The 24,789-nt window shown below is 49.2% G+C and overlaps 1 protein-coding gene across 1 annotated transcript in view; it reads left to right on the top strand.

Moving 5' to 3' along the window:
* Positions 1-24,789, top strand: part of ATP10A (ATPase, class V, type 10A) — a gene marked incomplete at its 5' end in the record, with an annotated part of 182,273 nt that overhangs the window by 81,355 nt on the left and 76,129 nt on the right. The window contains one exon of the mRNA XM_011942871.1: positions 2,588-2,792. Coding sequence (XP_011798261.1) covers positions 2,588-2,792 — 205 coding nt within the window. The remainder of the gene's footprint in view (positions 1-2,587; positions 2,793-24,789) is intronic.

Raw genomic sequence — 24,789 nt, 5'->3', positions numbered from 1 at the left:
CCGCGCGGGAGAAGCAGCTCTGAGGAATGCTTGCGTGAGCCCAGGAAGAACAACTTTGGGACCACTTTCAGGAGCTTGACTCCACAGCCCCCAAAGGGCGCTCTCTGGTGGCGACCGCTTGCCTTGCGTTTGTTTTTGAGGACAGAACCGCATCATCTAGTATCTTGGTTCCCACTGTAGCGCCCCCGAGCTCTGCTTTGTACATAACTGATCTGGTGGATCTTGAATTAGAGGATGTAAGAACATAGAGATTTAAAATGAAAGGGGATTCTTCTCCCCTCAGCCTCTAGGGCAGCCGATGGCTTCCTAGGAGCCTCTTGAACTTTGCCAGGGGGTCCCTCAAATCCACACAGAGGAATAAAATAGAAGTGAGAAAATTGGTGTGTGGCTTCCTAGCTCTGCAGACTCCCCAAACTTCTCATCCAGTGCTCAGGCAGCTGACAGATGTGGCCAACACCATCCACCTCCAGATCCAACTCCTGGCTGTTTTGGAATTCCTGGAGAGTAGAGTTTTATGGAGGGTGTAAGGTGGGAGGATTAGTGAGATGGTTATGGTTAACATGAAATGCGTTTTAGTGCTTTTTACTCTTTTACAGTATCATCCAGAGGGTAGGTTTGTTTGTTTGTTTGTTTGTTTGTTTTTGAGATAGGGCCTCACTCTGTCGCCCAGGCTGGAGTGCAGTGGTGCCATCACGGCTCACTGCAGCCTTGATCTCCTGGGCTTAAGTGAGGCTCCTGCCTCAGCCTCTCAGGTAGCTGGGACTACAGGCTTATGACACAATGCCCAGCTAATTTTTAAATTTTTTTCTTTTGCAGAGATGGGGTCTCACTATGTTGTCTAGGCTGGTCTAAAACTCCCAGCCTCAAGCAATCCTCCTACCTTGGCTTCCCAAAGTGCTGGGATTACAGGTATGAACCATGGCACCCAGCAACCCAGAGGATTTCTTGATGAGATTTCCTGTTGTAACATACCTTGTTCAGATAAATTTATGTCCCTCCACTTATTTAAAGATGGCCAAAAACTGCCTTCAAGGAACTCTTAATGAATGACCTTTGTGGCATTAGTTAGCCTGTTATTCCAGGAAAAAAAATTAAAGAAGAAATCTAAAAATTATGTTTTAATCTAAATATCTGTTGATAGTGACTCGTGGGTTCTGCAGGCTGACTGTATTGGGCATTGTTCTAAGCAGGTGGCTTGGAATGTGTCCCTGGGAGGTGAGGGGCCTTCCAACTGCCAAGTGTCTCCCTTACCTGCTACAGTTTAAGTCCCGTTTCCCATGACTTCACGTGTTTTAATTATGTTTTTTTATTATGATGAAACACGCAAAATATAATATTTAACATTTTAACCATTTTACATTTTTTAAATTGTAAAATGCACATAAAATGCCGTTTTAACTATTTTTAAGTGTACAATTCAGTGACATTAGTGATACTTACAGTGTGCTACAGTCATCACTACGATGTATTTCCAAAACTTTTCCATCACCCCAAACAGCAACTCTGTGTCCATAAAACGCTAACTCCCTGTTGTGCCTCTCTCATCCACTGGTGGCCCCTAATCCACTTTCTGTCTCTGAATTTGCCCACTCCGGGCACCTGGTATTAAGCAGAACCGACAAGAGTTGTCCTTTTGTGACTGGCTCATTTCACTTGGCGTAGTGTCTTCAGTATTATAGCATTTCTCTTTATGACTGGATAATACTCCATTTTGTTTGTCATTCACCTGTTCATGGATACGTGGATTATCCCGCCTCCTAGCAATTCTGAGTGATGCTGCCGTGAACATTGGCTTGCTATGCCTGGTGGAGTCACTGCATTCGGCTCTTCTCAATGTAGAAGTAGGAGTGGTCATTTTAATCATTTAAGAGTGAAAAATTCAAGTGTATTCAGTGGTGTGCAGCTGTCACTAATTCCAGAATATTTATATCTTCCTAGAAAGAAGCCTCTTGCCATTAAGCTGTGACTCATACTCCCTTGTCCCCCAGCCCATGGCAGCTGCAAATCCACTTTCTGTCTTTATGCATTTGCTTGTTCTGTATATTTCATGTAAATGGAGTCATACAATATGTGGCCTTTATGGATACTCTTCTACTTTGAGTGGGCTTCAGTGGTATGAATATTCTTTCTATTTTTTCTTTTTTGTTTTTTTTGAGACGGAATATCACTCTGTCGCCTAGGCTGGAGTTCTGTGGCATGATTTCAGCTCACCGCAACCTCCGCCTCCCAGCTTCAAGTGATTCTCCTGCCTCAGCCTCCTGAGTAGCTGGGATCACAGGCACGCACCACCACACTCGGCTAATTTTTGTATTTTTAGTAGAGACGGAGTTTTGCCATGTTGGTCAGGCTGGTCTCAAACTTCTGATCTCATGATCTGCCCACTTCGGTCTCTCAAAGTGCTGGAATTACAGGCGTGAGTCACCACACCCGGCCAAATATTATTCTTTTTAAAACACCTGTTTATTATGAAAATTTTCAGCCTATGCAAAAGTAGAAAGAATTGCCACATGAGCCCCATGTGGCCATCACCCAGATCCAGCCATGACCGATGTCTCCTGAGTTTCATTAATCAAAGTCTGTTTTCCAGGGAAGAAAAAAAGTACGTGAACCGATTCTGGAAAGAAATCCACGTGGGAGACTTTGTGCGTCTTCGCTGCAACGAAATCTTCCCTGCGGACATTCTGCTGCTGTCCTCCAGTGACCCCGACGGGCTGTGCCACATCGAGACTGCCAACCTGGATGGAGAGACCAACCTGAAGCGGCGGCAGGTGGTCCGCGGCTTCTCGGAGCTTGTAAGTGACCCCTGTTTCCAGGGCCTCGCAGGCATCACAGCCACACAGTGTCCCCGTGACAGCCTTCCGGGGCTCAGAGCACCTGCATTTTCCTCTCTGTCAGACCAGGTTGTTTCTCCTAGTAGACAAGTCTGAGGGTCCGAGAGGACCCCTGACCTCCCTGAGCCCATGACCTGCCTGTGACTGTGGGAAGCAGGATTCAGTTTTTCTGACTCTGATTTCCCTTGTGCATGTCTAAGTTTCTCAGAATGTTATTTGTTCCTGTAAAGTTACAAGGACCATTTGTGACCAGCTGATGGTCAACATGTACCTAGCAGTTTCACCGGTTCACTAAATGGCAACACAGCAGGAGTCACGGCCTGTTCCCACCAGGATGCTCAGGAACGTTTTCTCCTCAAGGGTGTTTGGGTTCAGCGCCAGGTCTTCGTAGCTGAATCCTGCCTCTGGTGTGCCCCGGCCACCGTGCAGCAGGGTGAGGGGTGAGAGGCTGGAGGGAAACAGATCTGACAGCTGCACTCACACACCGACTCCATGGGGCTGCCCAACCTCTGTCCCTGCCCCGGGGAGAAAGGGCCATACTCACCAGGTCTGTGCTGGGGTGCGAGGCGCTAATGCCAGGTGAACTGACAGGGCAGGAGCCCTTAGAGAGCAGGAAGACCCTAAAAGGAAATGGGCCTGGCCCGAGCCTTCTCCTCCCGAGCCCCCTCCTCCCAGCCCTGCTCTGGCCTAGAGAGCAGGTCTGAGTCGGCCTGCCTCAGGGTGGGGAAGCCGGCCTCTGGTTCACAGGGAGGACGCCGCTAGGGGTTTCCTCCTCTGTCAGGCAGTGCCCTCCCGCATCGGCCTCAGCACCAGACCATCAGTCTTCCCTGGGGCAGTGGGCTCTGCCCTCTGTGGACCTCAGCGAGGGCACTGTAGGGAGTGGGGGGGTGAGCGATCGGCTGGGCAGGATTGTGGGGGGCTCTAGCCTCCCTGCCTCCGCTCTAGATGCCCCCGGCCACCGTCACAGGGGGAGACGCCTGACACACTTGCAGCAGACCAGGTACCCCGCGCCTCGCCCGCCCAGCCCGCCTGCGGCAGGTGTCACTGCTGCACAAGCATCTGCCTGAGTGTTCCACCGTGCTGATTTCCGCCGTGATTTCCTCAGCTACTTTTTTTTAACCTTCTTTTATACCAAGTGTATTTTTGTGAACTGCCTCAAATCTTTTTGGAATAAGGCAATGCAGACATAAAAATTTAAAATAGTATTTTTTGTTGTTAATGGAGTGATGTCATTGAGATCAGGAGAGCTGGTGAAAGAGTTAGGGGCCCTCGAGGCACAGCCCGGCAGCACCGGCTTCTCCACGACTGTGCTCCAGGGTTTGGTGATAAGTGAGGGCCCCATCCACTGCCACCCCCTTGCCCCAGGCCCTCGTGCTCCCCGCCGCCCCCCCCCCCCGTCTTCAGTAAGTCGTGGGTGTGAGCTGGCCTCACTCTCAGCTTCTCCCCTAGACCTGCCCCGTCTCCTCTGCAGGGATGTGAACTCACGCTGACATCAGCCAGGGACAGCACCGCCCTCGGTTCCCGAGGTCCAAGCTAGAGTTAGGGGCAGGCAGAGGGCTGACAGCTCAGGCGTCACCTCTGAAAGGAGCAACCCGTGTGCACAGAGGGTGAGAGCCACTTAAACAAATGCAGATGAGTATCTAACTGGTGAAACTTCACACAAGGTGGAAAATACAGCAGAATTGAAGCACTGGAGGGTGGGGCATGCCTGCTTGGCGTGGCGGGTAGGGGAACGCCACAGATAGATCTCCTCGATCAACTCTCGAGAATAACTTCCTCTACTGGGCGCAGTGGCTCACACCTGTAATCCCAGCACTTTGGGAGGCTGAGGTGGGTGGATCACTTGAGGTCAGGAGTTCAAGACCATCCTGGCCAACGTGGTGAAACCCCATCTCTAGTAAAAATACAAAAATTAGCTGGGCATGGTGGCGGGCGCCTGCACTCTAGCCTGGGCGACAGAGCAAGACTCCCTCTCCAAAAAAAAAAAAAAAAAAAAGACTCTACTGGGCGCAGTGGCTCATGCCTGTAATCCCCGTACTTTGGAAGGCCAAGATGGGTGGATTGCTTGAGCTCAGGAGTTCAAAACCAGTCTGGGCAACATGGCAAAACCCTGTCTCCAGAAAAAATACAAAAAATTAGCCAGGCATGGTGGCATGTGCCTGTTGTCCCAATTACTCAGGACGCTGAGATAGGAGGATTGTTTGAGCCTAGGAGGTCGAGGCTGCAGTGAGTTGTGACTGTACCACTGCACTCTTTCACAGAGGGAGAAAAAATAAAAAGAGAAAATTTAAGAATTATTGACGTTCAACAGGGAGTTGAGCAAGTGCAAGGGATAGACTAGCTTATTCAAAAACCAAAAAAAAAGAGAGAGAGAGAGAAAGACAAAAAAAAAAAAACCTTTCCAAAACTTGAGAAAGATATAAATACCCAGGTATAGGAAGGTTAGAGAACACCAAACGGATTTGACCCAAATAAGACCAGCTCAAGACATATAATAATCAGACTCTCAAAGGTCAAGGACAAACAGAATCCTAAAAGCAGCAAGAGAAAATCAGCAAATAACATATAAAGGCATCCAATGTGTCTGGCAGTTCTCAGTAGACACCATACAGGCCAGGGGGAAGCAGTAGAATGACATTTTTGAAGTGCTGAAAAACACAACTGCCATCCAAAAGTATCGTATTCAGCAAAGTTATCCTTCAAATACGTTTTTCCCAGGCAAATGAAAGCAGAGAGAATTCACCACCACCACCTGTCTTAAGAAATACTAAATATTGAGTTATTAGATCTGAAAGAAAAAAACACTAAAGTGCAAAAAGAAAAAAACAGAAAAGAAAAACATTTTAAGGTATAAAACTCATTGGTAAAATTAAATATAAATACAGGGTTGGGCGTGGTGGCTCACACCCGTAATTTTAGCACTTTGGGAGGTCGAGGCAGCAGGATTGCCTCAGGCAGGAGTTCAAGGCAAGCTTGGACAACATAGCGAGACTTGTGAGACCCCATCACTAAAAAAAAAAAAAAAAGGCTGGGTGCGGTGGCTCAAGCCTGTAATCCTAGCACTTTGGGAGGCCGAGACGGGTGGATCACGAGGTCAGGAGATCGAGACCATCCTGGCTAACATGGTGAAACCCCGTCTCTACTAAAAACTACAAAAAATTAGCTGGGCATGGTGGCGGGCGCCTGTAGTCCCAGCTACTCGGGAGGCTGAGGCAGGAGAATCGCTTGAACCCGGGAGGCGGAGGGAGCTGAGATCGCACCACTGCACTCCAGCCTGGGTGACAGAGTGAGACTCCATCTCAAAAAAAAAAAAAAAAAAAAAAGAACTTGCCCATTTCCTATCTTCTGATCTTCAACTTCTGAACCCAGTCATATCTACAATCCTCCCCCACCCACTTTTTTCCCAAACAATAACTGCAGCACTTCGTAGCTCAGTGCTGCTTTTTAGAAATGAGCTGCTTACAAGTTGAATGTTTAAAACTTGAGGATGGCTGCAGGCCCGTCACCCTCCTCAGGGCCCCGGGAATGCTGAGGAAGTAGCTTTGAGCCATGGTCTGGTCAAAATGGCCAAATTAACAGCCTAAACAATTCTGAAGGTTTTTAAAAAATTGCATTATTAGCACCAAAATTCTTTACCTGCATGCACATTCTGGTCCCAATTACCTTTTTTCCCCCCACTTTCTGGTTTTTGGGTGGTGTTTTTTCTCTTTCCCTAAAGGTCCAAAGACATTTTTTTTTGGTATCCAAATTCCCATTTATGCATTACATTCTGAAATCTGTGAACCACCCCACTGAAAACAAAGGAAGCAAGTCTCTAACTTTTAAACCCCAGCAACTGACACACCACAAATGCCAAGAACATTTAAGTACTCTGTGTTTCAATTAGTTTTTTTATAATATCGAGTTAGCTTGTCTCGGACAGGTTAAGAGCTGGTAATAATCTGTATACAGGCTTATGTGAAATACAATATAATATTTTACCAGTTTAATGAATGGTCAGTTGGAAGTGGGAGCCCTTTTGCAAATCACTTAAATTAGAAGTGGCATTAATGCAGGAACTTGCTGTATCCAGCAGGGTCCAGTCAGGAGACAGAAACCGCACATGATTCAATCAGGGAAAGTCTAATGTGAAGAATTCTTAGTTGAGGATTGAGTTGTAAGAAGTAGTGATAAGTGAATTATATCTCAATAAAGCTGTTATCTTTAAAAAATAAATAAATAAATAAGAAGTAAAGAGGACTCTGAAGAATATAGGAGTCAGGAACAGTGGCTCACACCCATAAGCCGAGCACTTTGGGAGGCTGAGACAGGAGGATTGTGTGAGCCCAGGAATTCCGGACCAGCCTGGGCAACACAGGGAAACCCCATCTCAAAAAAAAAAACAGAAACAAAATAGCCAGATACTGTGGTGTGCAGCTGTGGTCCTAGCTACTTAAGAGACTGAGTGGGAAGGACGATTTGAACCAGAAGTTGGAGGTTGCGGTGAGCTGTGATCACGCCACTGCACTCCAGCCTGGGGGACAGAGCCCCTGTCTCTGTCTCGAATATGTATGTATATGGGGAATAGCTGATGAAGGGACAGCCTCTGCCCCTGGCTCTGAGACAGACGTGTTCTCCTACTCATAGCGCCCTCCCAACCCCTGACCCATGGCAGCGGCCACAGCCTCAAATTGGGACATGGCAGAAAAGGTACTTACGGGCTTCACTGGTGGAACCTGCTGGAAGCCTTCCCTTGAGGGCCGGGGAGGCCATTGCCAGGGAGGTGCCAAGCATAGGAACTTGCTAGATGCCAGGGGCTGTTGGTCCCCCGCCACTGCTGGAGCCGGGCCCTCGCTGCAGCGGATGAAGACTGGTGGCAGCTCTCTAGACAGCAGCGTCGTGGGGCCCCACCGTTGAGCGGGTGCATGGAGCAGCAGCCTGGGTTCCAGAGGGCCCTTGTTGTCTGCAGGAACATGGCCTGGGTACCACAGACTGAGAGGTGGGGAAAGTGTGGAGCAGGCCAAGCCCTGGAGAAACTTGGAGGGGGTGGGCAGTGCGGAATGGCGTATACACCATTCCACACACGCACACCCCACCTGAAGACCAGCCACGGGACCCATACCTGGGGGACTCAGGCCTATTCACCAGCGATGCCCAGTACGGAGCAGTCCAGGGGGCTTTTGTTAGGGGTTTGGGGCCATCTGAGAGGTCAAGGGAGGTTCCAGAAAGAGGAGCTTGAAACTAGCTCTGAGGGCCAGGATGGAGAGGTCTCGGGTGCCAGGCGCTACAGGGAATGATGTCGGTCAGAAGGTTCCCAGAGGTGGAATAGGGTTGTATTTAATGAAGAGCATTGGAAAAAGTGCACAGTGTTGAGGGTCTACAACAAAAGCCAGAAGGCAGTGGGCATGGCCCACCCAGACCCCAGAATCTGAAGACAAGGCCTGGACACCGGGCTGATGCTCGAGGACCGTAAATCACCCAACTATTTCACCTCTGGAAAAAGAAACAGAGATCTTCAGACGTAAAGATTTGATGTAAAGGTTGGAGTTGAATGGATGTTATCCAAGAATTGAGAGAGGCCCTGTGTGGAGCATCACACTCTCAGGCAACGACTCACATTTGTTCAACCTCCTGCGTGCCAGGCCTGCTGTATCTCCCACAACTGTAGTAGAGCAGACATTTCTAAACACACTTTTACAGAGTTTTAAGTATAAATCTTGTGAGATAATGATTATCACACCATTTTATGGATGAGAAACAGAAAAAGTGAAGTCAGGAGATTCTCCCAAGGTGCCTCCCCTCCCCCACCCCGTCCATCAGGGTGGATTCGGAGCGGGTGCCTCCGCTTTGCGTGGGGTGTCTGCTGTCTGTCACCTGCACATGCGTACAGCCCTGCAGCCCTGCCACGAAGGTGCATACATTCAGACGTCCTGTGGGTAGCAGTTTCTAGTTCATCTGTAACATCTGTCATTTCTGCAGAACTCGGAGGTCCCTAGACTGATAATTTTGTATAAAACTCAGTGTTTTCAAAGACTCATTTTTGTAAGTTTTAATTCATTCAGCAGATATGTATTGAGCATTTATTATGTTTCTAACCCCATTCTGAGGGGGGCATTGATCAAAACTGGGGAGCATCTTTCCTCTCATGGCGCTTACATGATCTGGGTGAAAAGTTAGACAGACGGTTGAAGTCTTCAGTACTCACTGTAGACGAGAAAGCAGAAACAGGGATATGAAATGTCAGATGAGTGTTAGAATTTCAGCCGGGGTGAGGCGGGGACAGGGCCAGCCTGCTTGAGAACAGCTGGAGAGTCCAGACCCAGAGGACACGTCAGTCGGGAAGAGCCGTCCCAGAGGTGACTTCCGTGTGGGTTAATTTACTGAGAAAATAGTTTCTAAGTTTGTCTCTTGGGTGGACCTGTTTGGATTAGTGCCCACAGTCCCAGCCACACCCATGTGCTCTGTGCAGCGCTGTGGGGAGCAGTCATTGTCAGGCTTGCAGGAAGATCTGCTGCTGATTCTTCCCAGGCCTGCGCACATGTGTGCACGTGTGTCTGTGCATACTGGTGTATGTTCCAAATAAGGAAGAAAGATGAAAGGAGTCTGGAAACTTCCTAGGCTGGACAAACTATTAAACACGTACCTTCACAGTCAGGTCTGCATGATGCCAAGGCGGAGACAGAGCTTCCCCTCTACTTTGTGAATACCCTGTGACCAGCCTCTGGGGGCCCGGTGTGACTCGGCACAGTCTTCTTTACGGAGGAGAGTCAGTCCTGCCCCAAGTTACTTGACAGAATTCGGAAGCTTAGAAAATGACTCTAAAAGTCCAAATATGTAGAAGACAAAATATTTTTTTTAAAAAACTGCTACCTACACAGGCTTCCAAAATTGTCTTTATCACAGGAAAACTAGAAGTGAAAAAGTACAATTCGCAAGGTAGTTTTCGTACCCAAGTCTCTTTTCCCTGAGCTTTTCAAGTTGTTAGTCTTTAAGGAAATTTAGCTACATTGGCCATGGAATTGAAGGAGGCAGGATAATCTGTCATCGAAGTGGAAAACAAAGACGGCTACCTGGGTATGTGAGTTAGATCGATCCATTTTAAGCCTTTACGAAGAGGCTTACATGTTTTTCTCTTATGTATTGAAGGATAGTCAACAAGCTCATAAATGGTACTGAGACATTTTTGTTTTTAAATTTAACAATCTCATAATTTTCTTGAAGGACATTAAATCTGGTAACAAGAAAAGACAGAAATGAATGACTTTGACAATACAATAACTTTATTTAGATTAAATTTTTAATTCCAGCAAGTGCGGATATTCAAAGAAATTCAGTTTGGTAGGTAATATGATTACTTGAGACATACCGTGTTTTCTCATATTAACTGTGTTTATTTCATGGCAATATAAGTTTGGTCCTAAGATTTTTGTTTTTAATTCTGGTGACTTCACAATGGATTCTTTGCCTTTAATTTATAGTCTATTCAATCACTGTGTACAGAGTACAGCACCGGCACTCTGATCTTTTTTTTTTTTTTTTTTGAGACGGAGTTTTGCTCTTGTTTCCCAGACTGGAGTGCAATAGTGCGATCTTGGCTCTCTGCAACCTCTCTGCCTCCCAGGTTCAAGTGATTCTCCTGCCTCAGCCTTCCAAGTGGCTGAGACTACAGGCACCACTCCCAGCTAATTTTGTATTTTTAGTAGAGATGGGGTTTCTCCATCTTGGTCAGGCTGGTCTCGAACTCCGGACCTCAAGTGATCCACCCATCTCGGCCTCCCAAAGTGCTGGCATTACCAGCGTGAGCCACCGTGCCCTTACCTCTGATCTAAATGAATACATTAATGCCATAAAGTTGATAATAATTTGACTAGTCTGAAATATTTATCCAAAAAGATTATATTGTGTGGAAACTTAAAAAGTTTTGTGTGACTGGAAATGATTTCTTATTCCAGAAGTAAAAAGACAACCAAAGCAGTAAGATGTTTTAATTCTGTTCAAGGTAGCATATAATGTGAAATGCCTTTTTTCTATTTGACTATATTTTCACTGTTTAAAAAAAAGGGGGGGAAATTTAATAAAATTTCCAATTTTCCTAAATGCAGTTTAATTGCATCAGCAATTGCAAAGGGTTTGAAACTTTCTCTGTGTGTGTGTGTTTCTGGAGCAGGGATTTCCTCACCAGTAGGAAGAGCTGACAATGTGAGACTGACTTAGTTAACAGTAAGCGTCTCCTTCTGAATGAGTGTGAGTGTGAGTGTGTGTGTGTGTGTGTGGGGATGTTTAGGTGTGTGTGTTTGAGTGTGTATGCAGACAGGTGTGAGTGCAAACATTCTTGCAAGTGAGTGTGCAAGTAAGTGCAAGAGTGTGCGAAGAAGAAAGCAAAATGGAGTGATTTTGCTTTATTAGGTTGTCACTTTCTATGATCTCTAAATGTAGGAGAGGGTACATGTTCCCTCCCGGGCTGAGATACAGTGTTGTAGAAGTGGGCTGCTCTGAAGAGCGTGCTCCCCGGGGGAACCTGGAGTTTCCAGTCTCGCTACTGAGGACCTGCTGTGAGCCATGCATTAGGTGAGGGGTGCCCGCGCGATCCACCTCTGCGGACTGGACTCTGGAACCTTCTTCCCTTGGTGGAGGCCCCGTGCTGTGTGTCATTTCCCTGCTGCTTGTTTTGTGAGCACGGCTTACAACAAGGGGGAACGGCCTTGTGTCCACAGAGCACAACGCCAGACCCGTCGGCACCCCCTGGCCTCCGCAGACCGGCGCGTTACCCTCATTTTGTGAAATGGTGAGAGCCGGCCTCGCTCGTTCAGCCTGTGCCGCGCTTTCGGCTTGCGTGTGCTCCTGCAGTGGAAGGCTGTGTCTTGGCTCTCACTGTGGTGTTAGGGCTTCCTCGGAGTTTCACCCGTCCACAGCAGCTGAGACTCACGGGCACATTTGCAGTTTCATTTGTCACGTAAACCAGAACTTAAAAGGGAATCGACCTTTAAAGAAAGCAAGAACTCGACTTCAGAAAACACTGTTACTTCCTGGGATGTGGATGCAACTGGGCTTCCTGACATCTCACTTGCGTTTAATGTTGAAGTTAATTCAAGGCTTCTTCACCATTGCTCATGAATAATCCGTGTGCCAAGGAAATGACTTCATGAACCCCAGTGAGACTTTTAAACCAGCTGAGATCAGGCGTAAGGCAAACTTCTTTAGTTTGTCAGTTTTTACCAAGCCCTCTTCAGTAGTTTGTCTGTCAGAATGTCTTACGTTCCCCACCCCCCAACACTGTAAAAGGACAAGAAATGTGGGTGTCGTTGCTGGTGGTGAGCTGCTTCCCTGGTGTTCTGGAGAGTGGGGGGTTGGGTGCATGCCGGCGGATTCGTAGGTCAGGAATTGGGCCAGAGCTTCAGGGTCGTTCCACTCACCTGTCACAACTGACCTTTGCTGCACTGGCACCAGCCCTTGGCGAGAAACAAGCCCTTTCATTGGTGTGGTAAAGAAGGCCAACTTCAAAGCATTATGGATCTAGGTTTGTTTTGGACAAAACTTCAAATAGCTGGTTTGCTCATCCGGCCTTTATCAAGCATTCTGGAGCCTTGACCACCAGGCAGGAAATTCTGCGAGGACAGACTCTGAGGCTGACAGCTCCACCTCGGCCCAGTGAGCCTGCGCGGGCCACGGAACCGCTCTCGGGGATTTTGACTGCTGCAAGCATCAGAGCCGTCAGGGCCTGGTGGGTGGGTGGGTGGGGGACTTTGGGAGGAGAGACCCCTACCTTTTCTGCAAGTCGCCTGTGGACCAGAGATTCAGCCCCAGCCCAGAACCTGGAATTGGGGTGGCTCTGAGTCAGTGTTCAGAAAGCCAGTAGCCCCTGACGACTGAAATGAGTGACTGAGGCAGAAGTATCAATCAGTTGAGGTTTGTTAAGCCAGCTTTAGGATGTGTCCCGGTAAAATAGGAACTACAGACACCTGTGGCTGCTTTCTGAAGAGATTTTTAGGCCAGGCATGGTGGCTCACGCCTGTCATCCCGGCACTTTGGGAGGCCGAGGCAGGTGGATCACCTGAGATCAGGAATTCGAGACCAGCCTGGCCAACATGGTGAAACCCGGTCTGTACTAAAATACAAAAATTAGCCGGGCATGGTGGTGGGCGCCTGTAATTCCAGCTCCTTGGGAGGCTGTGGCAGGAGAATCGCTTAAATCCCGGAGGCAGAGGTGGTTGCAGTGAGCCGAGATCATGCCACTGCACTCCAGCCTGTGTGACAGAGTAAGACTCTGTGTCAAAGAAAAATAGGGGGGTTTTCAAGAGGTGTGGTATTCATACATTTCCTTAAAGCAGGAGGAGGCACGCAGGAAGAGGGGCAGGCAGGCAGCCAGGGAATGGTCACTTTCCTTCGAGACTTCAGTTGGTGTTCAGTAAATCCACATTTTTCCGTCAGACAAAGTGAATGTGTGAAGAGAAAAAGGACAGAATCAATTATGCAGACATCTCTGGGTGGGTGGAAGAAGGAGCCTTGTCTTTGTTCTATACCTGGGAATATAAGCTTGTAGTGGACATTACTAATGTGGAATCCAACAGACTTTAGTTTTAGAAGCCAGACCGAGATCGCAGACCTAAGGTTTTCTCTTTTTATTTTTTTATAGAGATAGGAAGGTCTCACTATGTTATTCAGTTTGTCTTGAACTCCTGGGCTCAAGCAGTCCTCCTGTGTTGGCCTCTCAAAGCGCGGAGATTACCGGCGTGAGCTGCCGTGCCGGGCTCTTCATGTTATGACTGGCACGTGTTTGTTTATGGGTGGCCAGCAAACAGTGTCCTCATGTGTGATCTTGTGGGGCATGTTGTGCTGCACCCCTGTTAACCTCAGTGGGGAAGGCACAGGTCCAAGAGGCGGAAGGAGAGACCCAGAGCCAGGAAGTGTGACACGGGGTTTGATTAGGGGCTTACACGGAGGGGAGAGAGTCTGGTGGTGGCGGGCTGAACAGGAAAACCACTACCGCTTATCAACAGTATGCACTTTCTACAGCATTTTCACTTGACACCCTCGCCTGAGCGACCTCCACCTGGAAGCCTTCATTTAACCCGAAATTCAGGGCCTCAACCCCCTGTGCGGCCTGAGTTCCACAGGACAGGCGGGGGCTCAGATGTTTATCACAGACAAGGAACAAATCTCTGGGTTGGCCACGCCCAGATGTCCTAGCTCAGCACATACACACAGGCACATCTGCCATGCAGTCACCTTCAGGGCAGGCTTGAGGTATTGCTGTCAGGCGGGTTTGCCCTGCAGGGCAGCCCTGCAGAGATGCCTCTTTCCTATCCCTGGGGCGTTGGATGATGCGTAATACCAGTGACAGCCGTTCATCTGGAACAGTGTGTTGCCTGACTCCACCTCTGGGCCTAAGTTTGAGGGTCCTGAGATTTATTATTTTCCTTTGCAACCCTCTGGTGAGAGTGATGACCCCTACTACTCCCTTCTCCTGGCTGGGTAACAGTGCCAGCTGCTACTCACTGTGCACTCGAGTGTGCCAGGCCCTTGTTCATTTAGTTCCCTTGGCAGCTCTGAGAAGGTGCTGTTATTACTCCCATTTAGCAAAGGAGCCACTGAGACTCAGAGGGAGTCAGCCCCTTGGCCGGCCGGGGCCCAAGTGAGTGGTGGGCCAGGTTCGCGGCCAACAGCTGGGGCACAGGGCCTGGCTGTGAAGCCCCTCAGGGCCATCTCCGCAGAGCAGCAGCACCACTGCTGTCGCCGCGCAGGCTGACTGGGCTGGGCTGGGCCCATCACAGCTGTGGTCCAGTTGGGAAGGAATCACAGGTGGCCGAGAATAGTTCTGCACCTCCGAATTGAACTCCTGCTGTTAGTATTGGTGGTGGATGCTCCAGACATGTGGCATGGGGCATTTCTGACATCCCAGGCACTGGCACGCGTAGGTCGATCTGATGGGCTGGAAGGTGTTGAAAATGTGTGCTGTAAATGCGGTGTTTGGCTGCCCACCCGCACTCGCTGGCCTGCACGTGTTGGGGGAAGGGAATTCTTAAGTCCCTGGTTCCTGTAGGTCACATTAGGGGATCTGCCTCTCATCCAATAAGGACACAGGCCTGCGGTGGTGGCAGCTTGGTGCACAGGGCAAGACGTGTCCCTGAGCTGTGACAGTCAGGCTGGGGTTCCAGTCCCCAGAGAACACATGGCTCCGTGACCCCAAATCACTCCAGCCAGGAGTGCCAGCTGTTCCTGCTGGGTCCGGCACTCGGGAACTCACCTCTCCACCCCAGCATGGAAGTCCCCTGAGGAACCAGAAAGAAAGGTAGACTGTGTGTCTGGGTGAGGAGGAAGGGACCACCCTGTGATGGCTCTGTGTCCTGGGGACGCACCCAGCAATTTGGGGTCATCTCTGCTTGCTTGAGGTTTTAGTCTGCAGGAGTCCATGAATGCAGACACCAAACGAAGTCTCAGCTTCCAGCCCTGGGGGGTGTCCTGGCTGAAATCCACAGGCAGGGACGGTGAAAACATGGGTGGGGCCCCTCTCCGCCTCGCCCGGGTCATGTTTTAGATGCGTACCTCATAGTTGGCTTGGGCTGCCATAACAAAGTGCCACGGATTGGGCAGCTTAAACCGCAGAAATGTATTTTCTCACAGTTCTGGAGTCTGGAAGTCTGAGATCAAGGTGCCGACAGGGTTGGTTTACTTGAGGCCTCTGTCCTGGGCTTGCAGGTGGTCGTCCCTCTGTGTATGTCTGTGCTCTGATCTCTTCTTTAAGGACACCAGTCCTGTTGGATCAGGGCCCACCTTAGTCACCTCATTTAACCCTTATTACCTCTGTAAAAACTGTCTTCAAATCAGGGCACAGTCTGAGGTATCTAGGGTTAGGATTTGAACACATGAATCTGGGGAGGGTGGAATTCGACCGCTCACAGTGCAGGTCAGAGTGAAAGTAACCGCCCTTCCTGGATGGTGGCGTCACCATGCTGATCACCTCAGATCAATCCATTTCACTGCATCCCAGTTCTCTCCACTGTCAGGAAGAGGAAAATGCTTTCTCGTGATGAACCTACAGCTAGAAACTGCAGCTCCAGAAAGTTAGCTGAAGGCTGAGGCACCAGGGCAGGATGGCCACTTCCCCGGCGGGCTGGCTGCAGCCTTCAAGGAAGCTGATGGTTATGGTTAGTATATGCATGTCTTTTTTTTTGAGATAGAGTCTTGCTTTGTCACCCAGGCTGGAGTGCAGTGGCGCCATCTCGGCTCACTGCAACCTCTGCCTCCTGGGTTCAAGCAATTCTCTGCCTCAGCCTCCTGAGTAGCTGGGATTGCAGGCACCTGCCACCACCCCCCCGGCTAATTTTTTTGTATTTTTAGTAGAGACGAGGTTTCACCACGTTGGCCAGGGTGGTCTTGAACTCCTGACCTTGTGATCCATCCGCCTCAGCCTCCCAAAGTGCTGGGATTACAGGCGTCAGCCACTGCGCCCAGCCTATATGCATGTAAAAGTGAAAGCTCTGTGGACGACAGTGGATCAAAAGGAATGAGGATTTTAGTATGGAGCAGACTTCAAAAATCTGATAGGAGTGTGTTTCAGTATCGGAGTGTGTGTGCATGCAAGTGCGTGTGAGAGTCGAGGCGTTAATAAGCAATGTCAGGACAGAAACTCTACTAAACATTTCCTTTAGAAATAGTGAGGGAAAACCTTTCAACCCTTAACTAAAATCTCCTTTAAAAGCTCTTAGCATTTCCTTCAAGGAAGACATAATTTTCCACTGGAAGCAATACGTAGTGTTCTCCCTGTTCCCTGCTTGTTTAACATTATAAAAGTAATCCAGACTTGTTTTACACCAGTAGTGAAAAGAAGGCTCTACCAACCATGGTGGTTCACACCTGGAATCCCAGCACTTTGGGAGGCCAAGGTGGGAGGGCCACATAAACCCAGGAGTTTGAGACCAGCCTGGGCAACACATTGAGACCCTATTGCTACCAAAAAAAAAAAAAAATTAGCCCAGCTACTTGGGCAGGTGAGGAGGGAGGATCACTTGAGCTTGGGAAGTTAAGGCTGCAGTAAGCCGAGATTGTGGCCATTGCACTCCAACCTGGATGACAGAGTGATACCCTGTCTCAAAACATAAAGAAATAAAATAAATAAAATACAGAGAGAGAGAGAGCTCTACTGAGAGTCAGTCAGAAATTGGAAACACAAGGCCGGACCTGGACCCGGGGTTGAAGCACTTGGGGTGGACAGGATGGGAGTCCAGTCCCCAGGCAGGAGCTTTGCCTCTCAGTCCACACTTGCGAGTAGAAGGAATTAGGAAACGCTGCTTTTCTTTTAAACAGACGACGCCATTTTTTCTCCGATTACATCTTTCACAGAAAGTCCCCAGTAATGACTGTGAGCCATAGTGACAGGAGTAGTGGCACAGGAGGCCCTGCCGCTCAGCAGCCCACAGCTCGGGAGACCCAAGCCACTGACCCTCCCTCCATCCCAGCTGCCCACGCACTGACTGTGTCCTGTGAATGGTCCAGCCGTTTCGTCGTCATGCCGGCCCAGCACTTGGGGTTCCCTCTGACCTGGCTGTCCCTCATCCAGTGCAGAGCACCAGCTGCCAAGTCCTGTAGATTCTGCCAGTGCAAGTCCAGGAACCAGCCTCACAGGGGTGAGGGGACTTTGGGAGCCAGCCCTGGTGCGCCCTTTGGGCCCCCTTGGCCCCATGTTCACCCCAGTGTCTCCCAGGTCAGGGATGCCCAGTGCCTGCCCATGCACCCATCCAGGTTGGCATGTTAGATGCGTCTCAGACAGAGGGCCCGCAAGGGTCCCATACTCTAGCGAGCACACCTACCTCCGTCTACAGCACAGTGCTTCAGAGAGGTGACAGCGGCTGGGTGCTTGCTCACTGCAGCGGCCGCAGAGAACATCTGCCGGCACTTAGCACAGGCAGCTAGCACACATTAGTTTTTACCCCCTTAGTGTTTCACTGGCCAAGGTGGGATTCCCCTGAGGAGCTTTCGAAGTCCCAAAGACCTGGGCTCACCCCTGCATTCTGACTCCCTTGATGTGGGGTGGGCCAGGCACTGGGGTGCTCCAAGCTCTTCTGCACTAAGAATCACCACCCTGAGATAAGTACAGTTGCTTCCCTATATTAGAAATAAAGGGGTCCAGGTCTGGACAGGTCAATGGGCTCACCCTCCTATGCAGCCAGTCAGAGGAGGGGCTGCGCTGAAAACCCAGCGTTGAGCTCCAGATCCTGTTCTTACAGCACTCCCCATGCCTCTCTGCCTGAGCCCCAGCTCATCCAGGTCTCCCAGCAGACTCGCTGTCCGGGACGTGGCGCAGCCTCTATCCATCCTCTTTGCTTCCCGGTGACAGCAGCCTTGCGTGGCACCTCCTTCACCTTCTCAGGGATGCCACGGCGTGTCCACCCATCTCCCCTCTGCAGGAAGCCCTACGTTCTGCTGCAGCACCTGCCAGAATGATGCACCAAAATTGCAGTTCTAACCTTGGCACTCTCGGGCTGAAAAGCCTGCAGCGGTGGGTGTCGCCTTTGAACACCATGGTAAAGTTCAGGAATGGCTCTCTAGACCAGAACAGGCAGAAGGGAATTTGATTGCTGCCCACACATCTAACTGTAATGCTCTACGTAGCAGAGCAGCCCTCTTTAAAGAAACTGCTGATGCCAAGAAACCAAGCAGGGCAGAGTGTGTGTATGTGTCTGTGACTGCCAGTGCATGTCCATGTACTTAGTTATGTGGGGCCCACTAAAGTTGTTTTGTTTTTTGTTTTTAGAAAGGGTTCCACTAGTTTATAGTATTGACAAAACCCCAATTAGAGTGTTTTTCAGGAGTTTTTTGGGACTGGCAGCTTCTCAAGCTGCAGCTCTAGTCCCACGGCACCTGGCTGTGTTCTAGGACGTTTTGCTGAGGCCCAAGGAGCGCTTGCAGGCGGCACAGCCACTGAGCTCAGGGTGCTGCAGTGGAAGCGGCTGGGTTGGGGCCTGGAGGCAGTGTTTGAGCACGTGGTTCCTCAGTGCCTGTGAGTACCACATGGCCCTTTCTCATCAACGAGAGCTGCCAGGAGGAAGATCCAATTACGGTAGAGGCTGCCCTCCTCACTTCTTCTGCGGGCTCAGAGAGAAGCTTCCTGCGGGCTCAGGGCTCAGCTTCCTGCCCTCCTCACTTCTTCTGCGGGCTCAGAGGGAAGCCATATTTCAGGAGGGGTGTGGGCCTCTGGGCTGGGGCTGGGCCTGGGGAGGGAGACGCTGGTGGAGCATTCGGGGGCTCGAGGGCTTGACTACAGCACAGTGAGGCACCTGATTATGCAGGCAGGCTACAATGTGGCATGGAGAGCGAGCTTTGGGGTCTGCCTCCTGCATTTGCTAGCTTGTAATCCAGGAACATCATTTGACCTCTCTGGGCCTCAGTTTCAATATCTGCTGATACAGTTTGTCACCACCCAAATCTCCACTTGAATTGTATCTCCCAGAATCCGCACATGTTGTGGGAGGGACCCAGGGAGAGGTAATTGGATCGGGGGGCCGTCTTTCCTGTGCTATTCTCGTGACAGTGAATAAGTCTCACTAGACTTGATGGGTTTATTAGGGGTTTCCAGTTTGCAGCTTCCTCACTTTTCTCTTGCCGTCGCCATGTAAGAAGCGCCTTTCACCTTGTACCGTGATTCTGAGACCTCCCAGCTATGTGGAACTGTGAGTCCAATTAAACCTCTTTTTGTTCCCAGTTTTGGGTATGTCTTTATTAGCAGTGTGAAAACGGACTAATACATCTGCAAGATGGGAATGATGTCAGAGGTCCTTCTAGCCTGCCCTTTGCACTGCTCCTGGCAGGTGGTGAGTGCTCAAAAGGGTGGCCGTCCTCAGCACTGCCCTGCTGCTGCTGTCATTGAAAGGCGGCTGCTGGAGGAAAGGTGAGGCCGGCACCAGGAGTGAAGTTGTAGAGAAAAGGGTTTGTGTTTCTGTGAGAAGAACCTGATCATGAATACAATACCTCTGTCTAATCCACAGAGCTGGAAGAATTAAGGTGAGGCTGGAGAGTTTGGGTGTTAGATGAGAATTGGCTGCCCAGGGCCAGGAGCTTCCAGCCTGAGCTCTGGGAAGGAGGAAGCTGCGTCTCAGTGATGTCTTCCTTGCCCAGGACTTCAGGAGTGACCGGCCCACCTGCACACAAGAGTGGGACAGCTGTGGAGCCACAGTGAGGGCTGTGACATCATCAGAGGCTCTACACGGGCAGAGTTCTGGAATGTGGGTGTTCAGCGCTGAGTCTCTGACTTTAACCTGAGCTTTCTTAGTGCCAGAAAACCAGAGCAAGTTGGACACGCCGAATGTTCTGGAGGGCTTCTGAGATACCAACGGCAGGGGCAGGTAGACGTGTTTCTGATGGAAAGTTCTGATGCTGAAAGGGAATTATTTGATCACATGTTGTCGTTACTGGCAGGTATTCTACAGAGGAGTGGAGAATACTGGAGTACTACGCTAGTGGCTGTTAAACATAGTCCCTCCGCCAAGCCGCCAGCCCGTGCCCGGCAGACACAACGCCCCCCGTGTGCTGTGCTGACTTCATCACGAGGGCTCCGCAGGGCTGCTGGTGCTCCCCAGAGACCCTTGACCTCGAACATCAGGGCTGTTTAAAGTCTGGGCTTCAAGGAGAAAATCATCTAGAAGCAAGCCCTGATGCTGTTTGGTGTGTGTCCTGCCTCCTCACTAGCATTCAGCAGGCAGACGCTTCAGCCGGGAGGTTTAACAGAATGAAGTGCATGTCCCTGCCTTTCCCTACAGTCTCAGTGCCCCCATGGTAGTCATTTCCCGGGCCCAATAATAGAAGCCAGAATTACCCTCTGCCATTAGCAGGCTGGAGCTTTTAGCTTATGGCACTCCGAAACCCGAAGGTGGAGCCTCCGCGGTGTCTAGCATGGTAGTCTGAGTGATAACCCTGTGTGTTTCAGGTGATGGGAAGAAGCTCAGATTGTTGGAAAGGGAATACCTTGGGCTGTTCCTAATACTGTAATGAAATGACCACAGACTGGGTCCTTTATAAATAACAGACATTTATTTCTGACAGTTCTGGAGGCTGGGAGTACAAGATTGAGGCGCCAATAGATCTGGCGTCTGGCAAAGGCCCTCTTCCCTGACCTGCAGACCTGCCAGTGTCCTCACATGGCAGAGAGAGAGAGAGGCAGAGCTTCGAGTGAGTGTCTCTTCTTAGAAGGGCACTAATCCCACTCATGAGGTTCCACCCTCATGCCCTAATCACCTCCCAAGGACCCACCTTCAAATACGATCAAATTAAGGACTAGGTTAACATATCCATGGGGGACTCAAATACAGCCATTTTAAGGGCTAAGTTTTAACATATACATTTTGGGGGACTCAAACCTGCCACTTGCAGCAGGAAACACCCTGAGTCCTGGAAGCCCACGCTGCACCGTGCATCTTAGGTTGGAAAGCTCTTTGCCCAGGATTCCTCGTTTTCGTAAGTCTTTGTCGGGTCAGTGGAATAACAGCATCAGCCTCACCTGCTGCCTCTAAGAAATGCAGAGTCCCAGGCCCCGCCCAGATCCATTGAGACAAGGACGTGCATTTTGACAAGATCCTGGAGACTGATGTACCCATTGGAGACTCAGAAGCCCTGTGTTGCATGGGTGTCACCTGGACATGATTAGGTATATTCTTCTCTAATTGTCCTTGGTTTTGGATGCAAGTGGGATAATCAGCTTCTGTGATCTTGCTCTCCTGACATAGTTGATGTTTTCATACTTCACTCATTAAGGCACTTAGAAGACACAGAGAGGTTATCTTTTACAAACGGTGTACTTTTGAAAAGCTCTGAATAAAATAAACAGTGTTCTCCTATAGATATCATTTTAGGGATGCTTTTTTTCCATTGCCTATTGATTGATCCACAGGGGAGGAGCTTATAGCTGGCCAGCTTTCATCTGCAAAGTAGTTAATTATTAACAGCACTTATTTGCACTGATCCTGTGCTTCCTGGAGTGAATCATTTTACAGCAGGTGCCACAGAATCAGTGTCTTGCTGTGTCCTGGTCTTTAACCTGCAGCCTGTGTTCCTCCGGCTTTCCCAAATAATGACTGAGAAAGACATTCACAGAAACAATGTTTAATCTGGGCACCCTGTGGCCCACTCAAGTTGACACATAAAATTAACAATCATGTGCATGGAAGCCTCAGAGGCGTCCTTCTGGGAGCCCAGGGCTGGAAGGGATGCTGGAGAGCCAACTTCACCAGAAGGAAGTGAGTCTGGATGGAGGGGGAGGAGCCTGGCCATCTGCTGTTGTCTGGGATGAGTCGGACTCACTGGTTGTTGATATTCAAGACAAACAGATGAGCGGATGTTAAATTAGTGATCTAGAATTAAAAGGATGCCCGGTCCCACTGAAAATAATTTATTTCAAGAATTCCATGGGCAAGCAATTTAGGGATGTAAAATAACACCCTTATTCTCAGCAGGTTTATTTTGATCGAGAATGAATTGCAGGTGGAGGAGCAATTATTTTCTTACAAAAATGAGCTTCGCTTTCCCTAAGTTGAAAATAGCCTTGGATAAGTCAGATGACAGTAGTTTCTTAAAGACAGGCAGTTCATTAACTGGTTGTTTTTAGCTGCTCAGTAAGAGTCTTTCAGAAAATCAAAAGTTTGGAAAAATGTGTGCCACTTGAAAAAAAGCATCGTTAGTTAATTATCGGTTGAAAACTTTAGCCGTTCTTTCATTTTTTAAACAGCCTTATTGAGGTCTGATTGATGTAAAATAAACCGCACATATTTAAAATGTATAATCTGGCCAGGCTCATGCCTTTAATCCCAAATCTTTGGGAGGCCGAGGTGGGAGGATCACTTGAGGACAGGAGTTAAAGACCAGCCTGGGCCACGTAGCAAGACCTTGTCTCTACAGAAAATTTACAGATTAGCTGGGCATGGTGCCACACGCCAAATCCTAGCTGGTTAGGAGGCTGAGGCTGGAGGATCCCTGGAGCCCAAGAGCTCTGGTTTGCAGTGAGCTACAATTGTGCCGTTACACACTAGCCCACACCATAGAGTGAGACCCTGTCTCTAAAATAATAAATAAATAGGCTTGGGCGCAGTGACTCACGCCTGTAATTCTAGCATTTTGGGAGGCCAAGACGGGAGGATCACGTGAGCCCAGGAGTTTGAGACCAGGCTTGGCAACACAGTGAGACACCATCTCTACAAACATTTTTCCTTTGAATTTGCTGGGCGTGGTGGTGCATTCCTGTAGTCCCACCTACTCGGGAGGCTGAGGCAGAAAGATTGCTTGAGCCCAGAAGATCGAGGCTGCAGTGAGCCATGATTGTGCCACTGCATTCCTGTATTAGTTCACTCTCAGACTGCTAATAAAAACATACCCAAGACTGGGTGATTAAGAAAGGAAAGAGGTTTAATTGACTCACAGTTTGGCAGGGCTGGGGAGGCCTCTTGAAACTTACAATCGTGGCTGAAGGGGAAGTAAACACGTCATTCTTTACATGGTGACAGGAAGAAGAAGTGCCAAGCAAAAGGGGGAAAAGGCCCTTATAAAACCATCAGATCTCGTGAGAACTCACTGTCACGAGAACAGCATGAGGGAAACCGAGGCCTGAGTCATTTACCCCCCACCGGGTCCCTCCCACAACATGTGGGGACTGTGGGAGTTACAACTCAAGATGAGATTTTGGTGGAGACACAGCCAAACCGTATCATTCCACCCCGCCCAAATCTCATGTCTTCGCATTTCAAAACACAGCCATGCAAAGCTTACCAGCAGTCCCCCAAAGTCTCATTCGAGACGAAGCAAGTCCCTTCTGCCTATGAGACTAAAAAATCAAAAGCAAACTAGTTACCTCCTAGATACAATAGGGGTACAGATATTGGGTAAATACAGCCATTTCCAATGGGAGAGGTTGGCTAAAACAAAGGGGCTACAGGCCCCATGCAAGTCCAAAATCCATAGGGCAGTCGTTAAATCTTAAAGCTCCAAAATGACCTCCTTTGACTCCATGTCTCACATCTAGGTCACACTGATGCAAGAGGTGGGCTACCACGGCCGTGGATAGCTCCACCCTTGTGGCTTTGCAGGGTCCAGCCCCACTCCTGGCTGCTTTCACAGCTGGCCTTGAGTGTCTGTGGCTTTTCCAGGCGCTTAGCGCAAGCTCTGGGTGGATCTACCATTCTGGGGTCTGGAGGACCTCGGCCCTCTTCTCACAGCTCCACTAGGAGCTGCCCCTGTGGGGACTCTGTGTGGTAATTGTGAGTCAATTAACCCCCTTTCCTTTATAAATTACCCAGTCTCGGGTATGTCTTTTATGTCTTTTTTTTTTTTTTTTTTTTTTTTGAGACATAGTCTCGCTCTGTCGCCCAGGCTGGAGTGCAGTGGCGCGATCTCGGCTCACTGCAAGCTCCACCTCCCGGGTTCACGCCATTCTCCTGCCTCAGCCTCCCGAGTAGCTGGGACTACAGGCGCCGCCACCTCGCCCGGCTAATTTTTTGTATTTTTAGTAGAGACCAGGTTTCACCGTGTTACCAGGATGGTCTCGATCTCCTGACCTCGTGATCCGCCCTCCTCGGCCTCCCAAAGTGCTGGGATTACAGGCATGAGCCACTGTGCCTGGCTGGGTGTGTCTTTATTAGCAGGGTGAGAACAGACTCATACAGTAAATTGGTACCAAGAGCGGCCCCAGACAACCACTAATCTTTCAGGCACTGTGGATTATTTCGAATTTTTAAGAGGTAGAAATGGAATAATACAGTGTGTCCTTTTTTTTTTTTGTCTGACTTTTTTCTCTCAGTGTAAATATTTTGAGGTGTATCCAAGTTGTAGGTATTCATAGTTTATTTCTTTTTATTGCGAGCAGTATTTGGTTGAGATATATAGTATAACTCAACTATATATCTTTTGGATTCATCCATCTGTTGATAGACATTTGGGTTGTTTACAGTTTCTGGTTGTGATAAATAAATATGCTATGAAAATTCATATAAAAGTCTTTGCA

The sequence above is a fragment of the Colobus angolensis genome, unplaced genomic scaffold, assembly GCF_000951035.1.
Source record: "Colobus angolensis palliatus isolate OR3802 unplaced genomic scaffold, Cang.pa_1.0 Scaffold211, whole genome shotgun sequence".
Lineage (NCBI taxonomy): Eukaryota > Metazoa > Chordata > Mammalia > Primates > Cercopithecidae > Colobus > Colobus angolensis.
The sequence above is the reverse complement of the archived record's forward strand: the minus strand, read 5'-3'. Positions and strand labels throughout refer to the sequence as shown.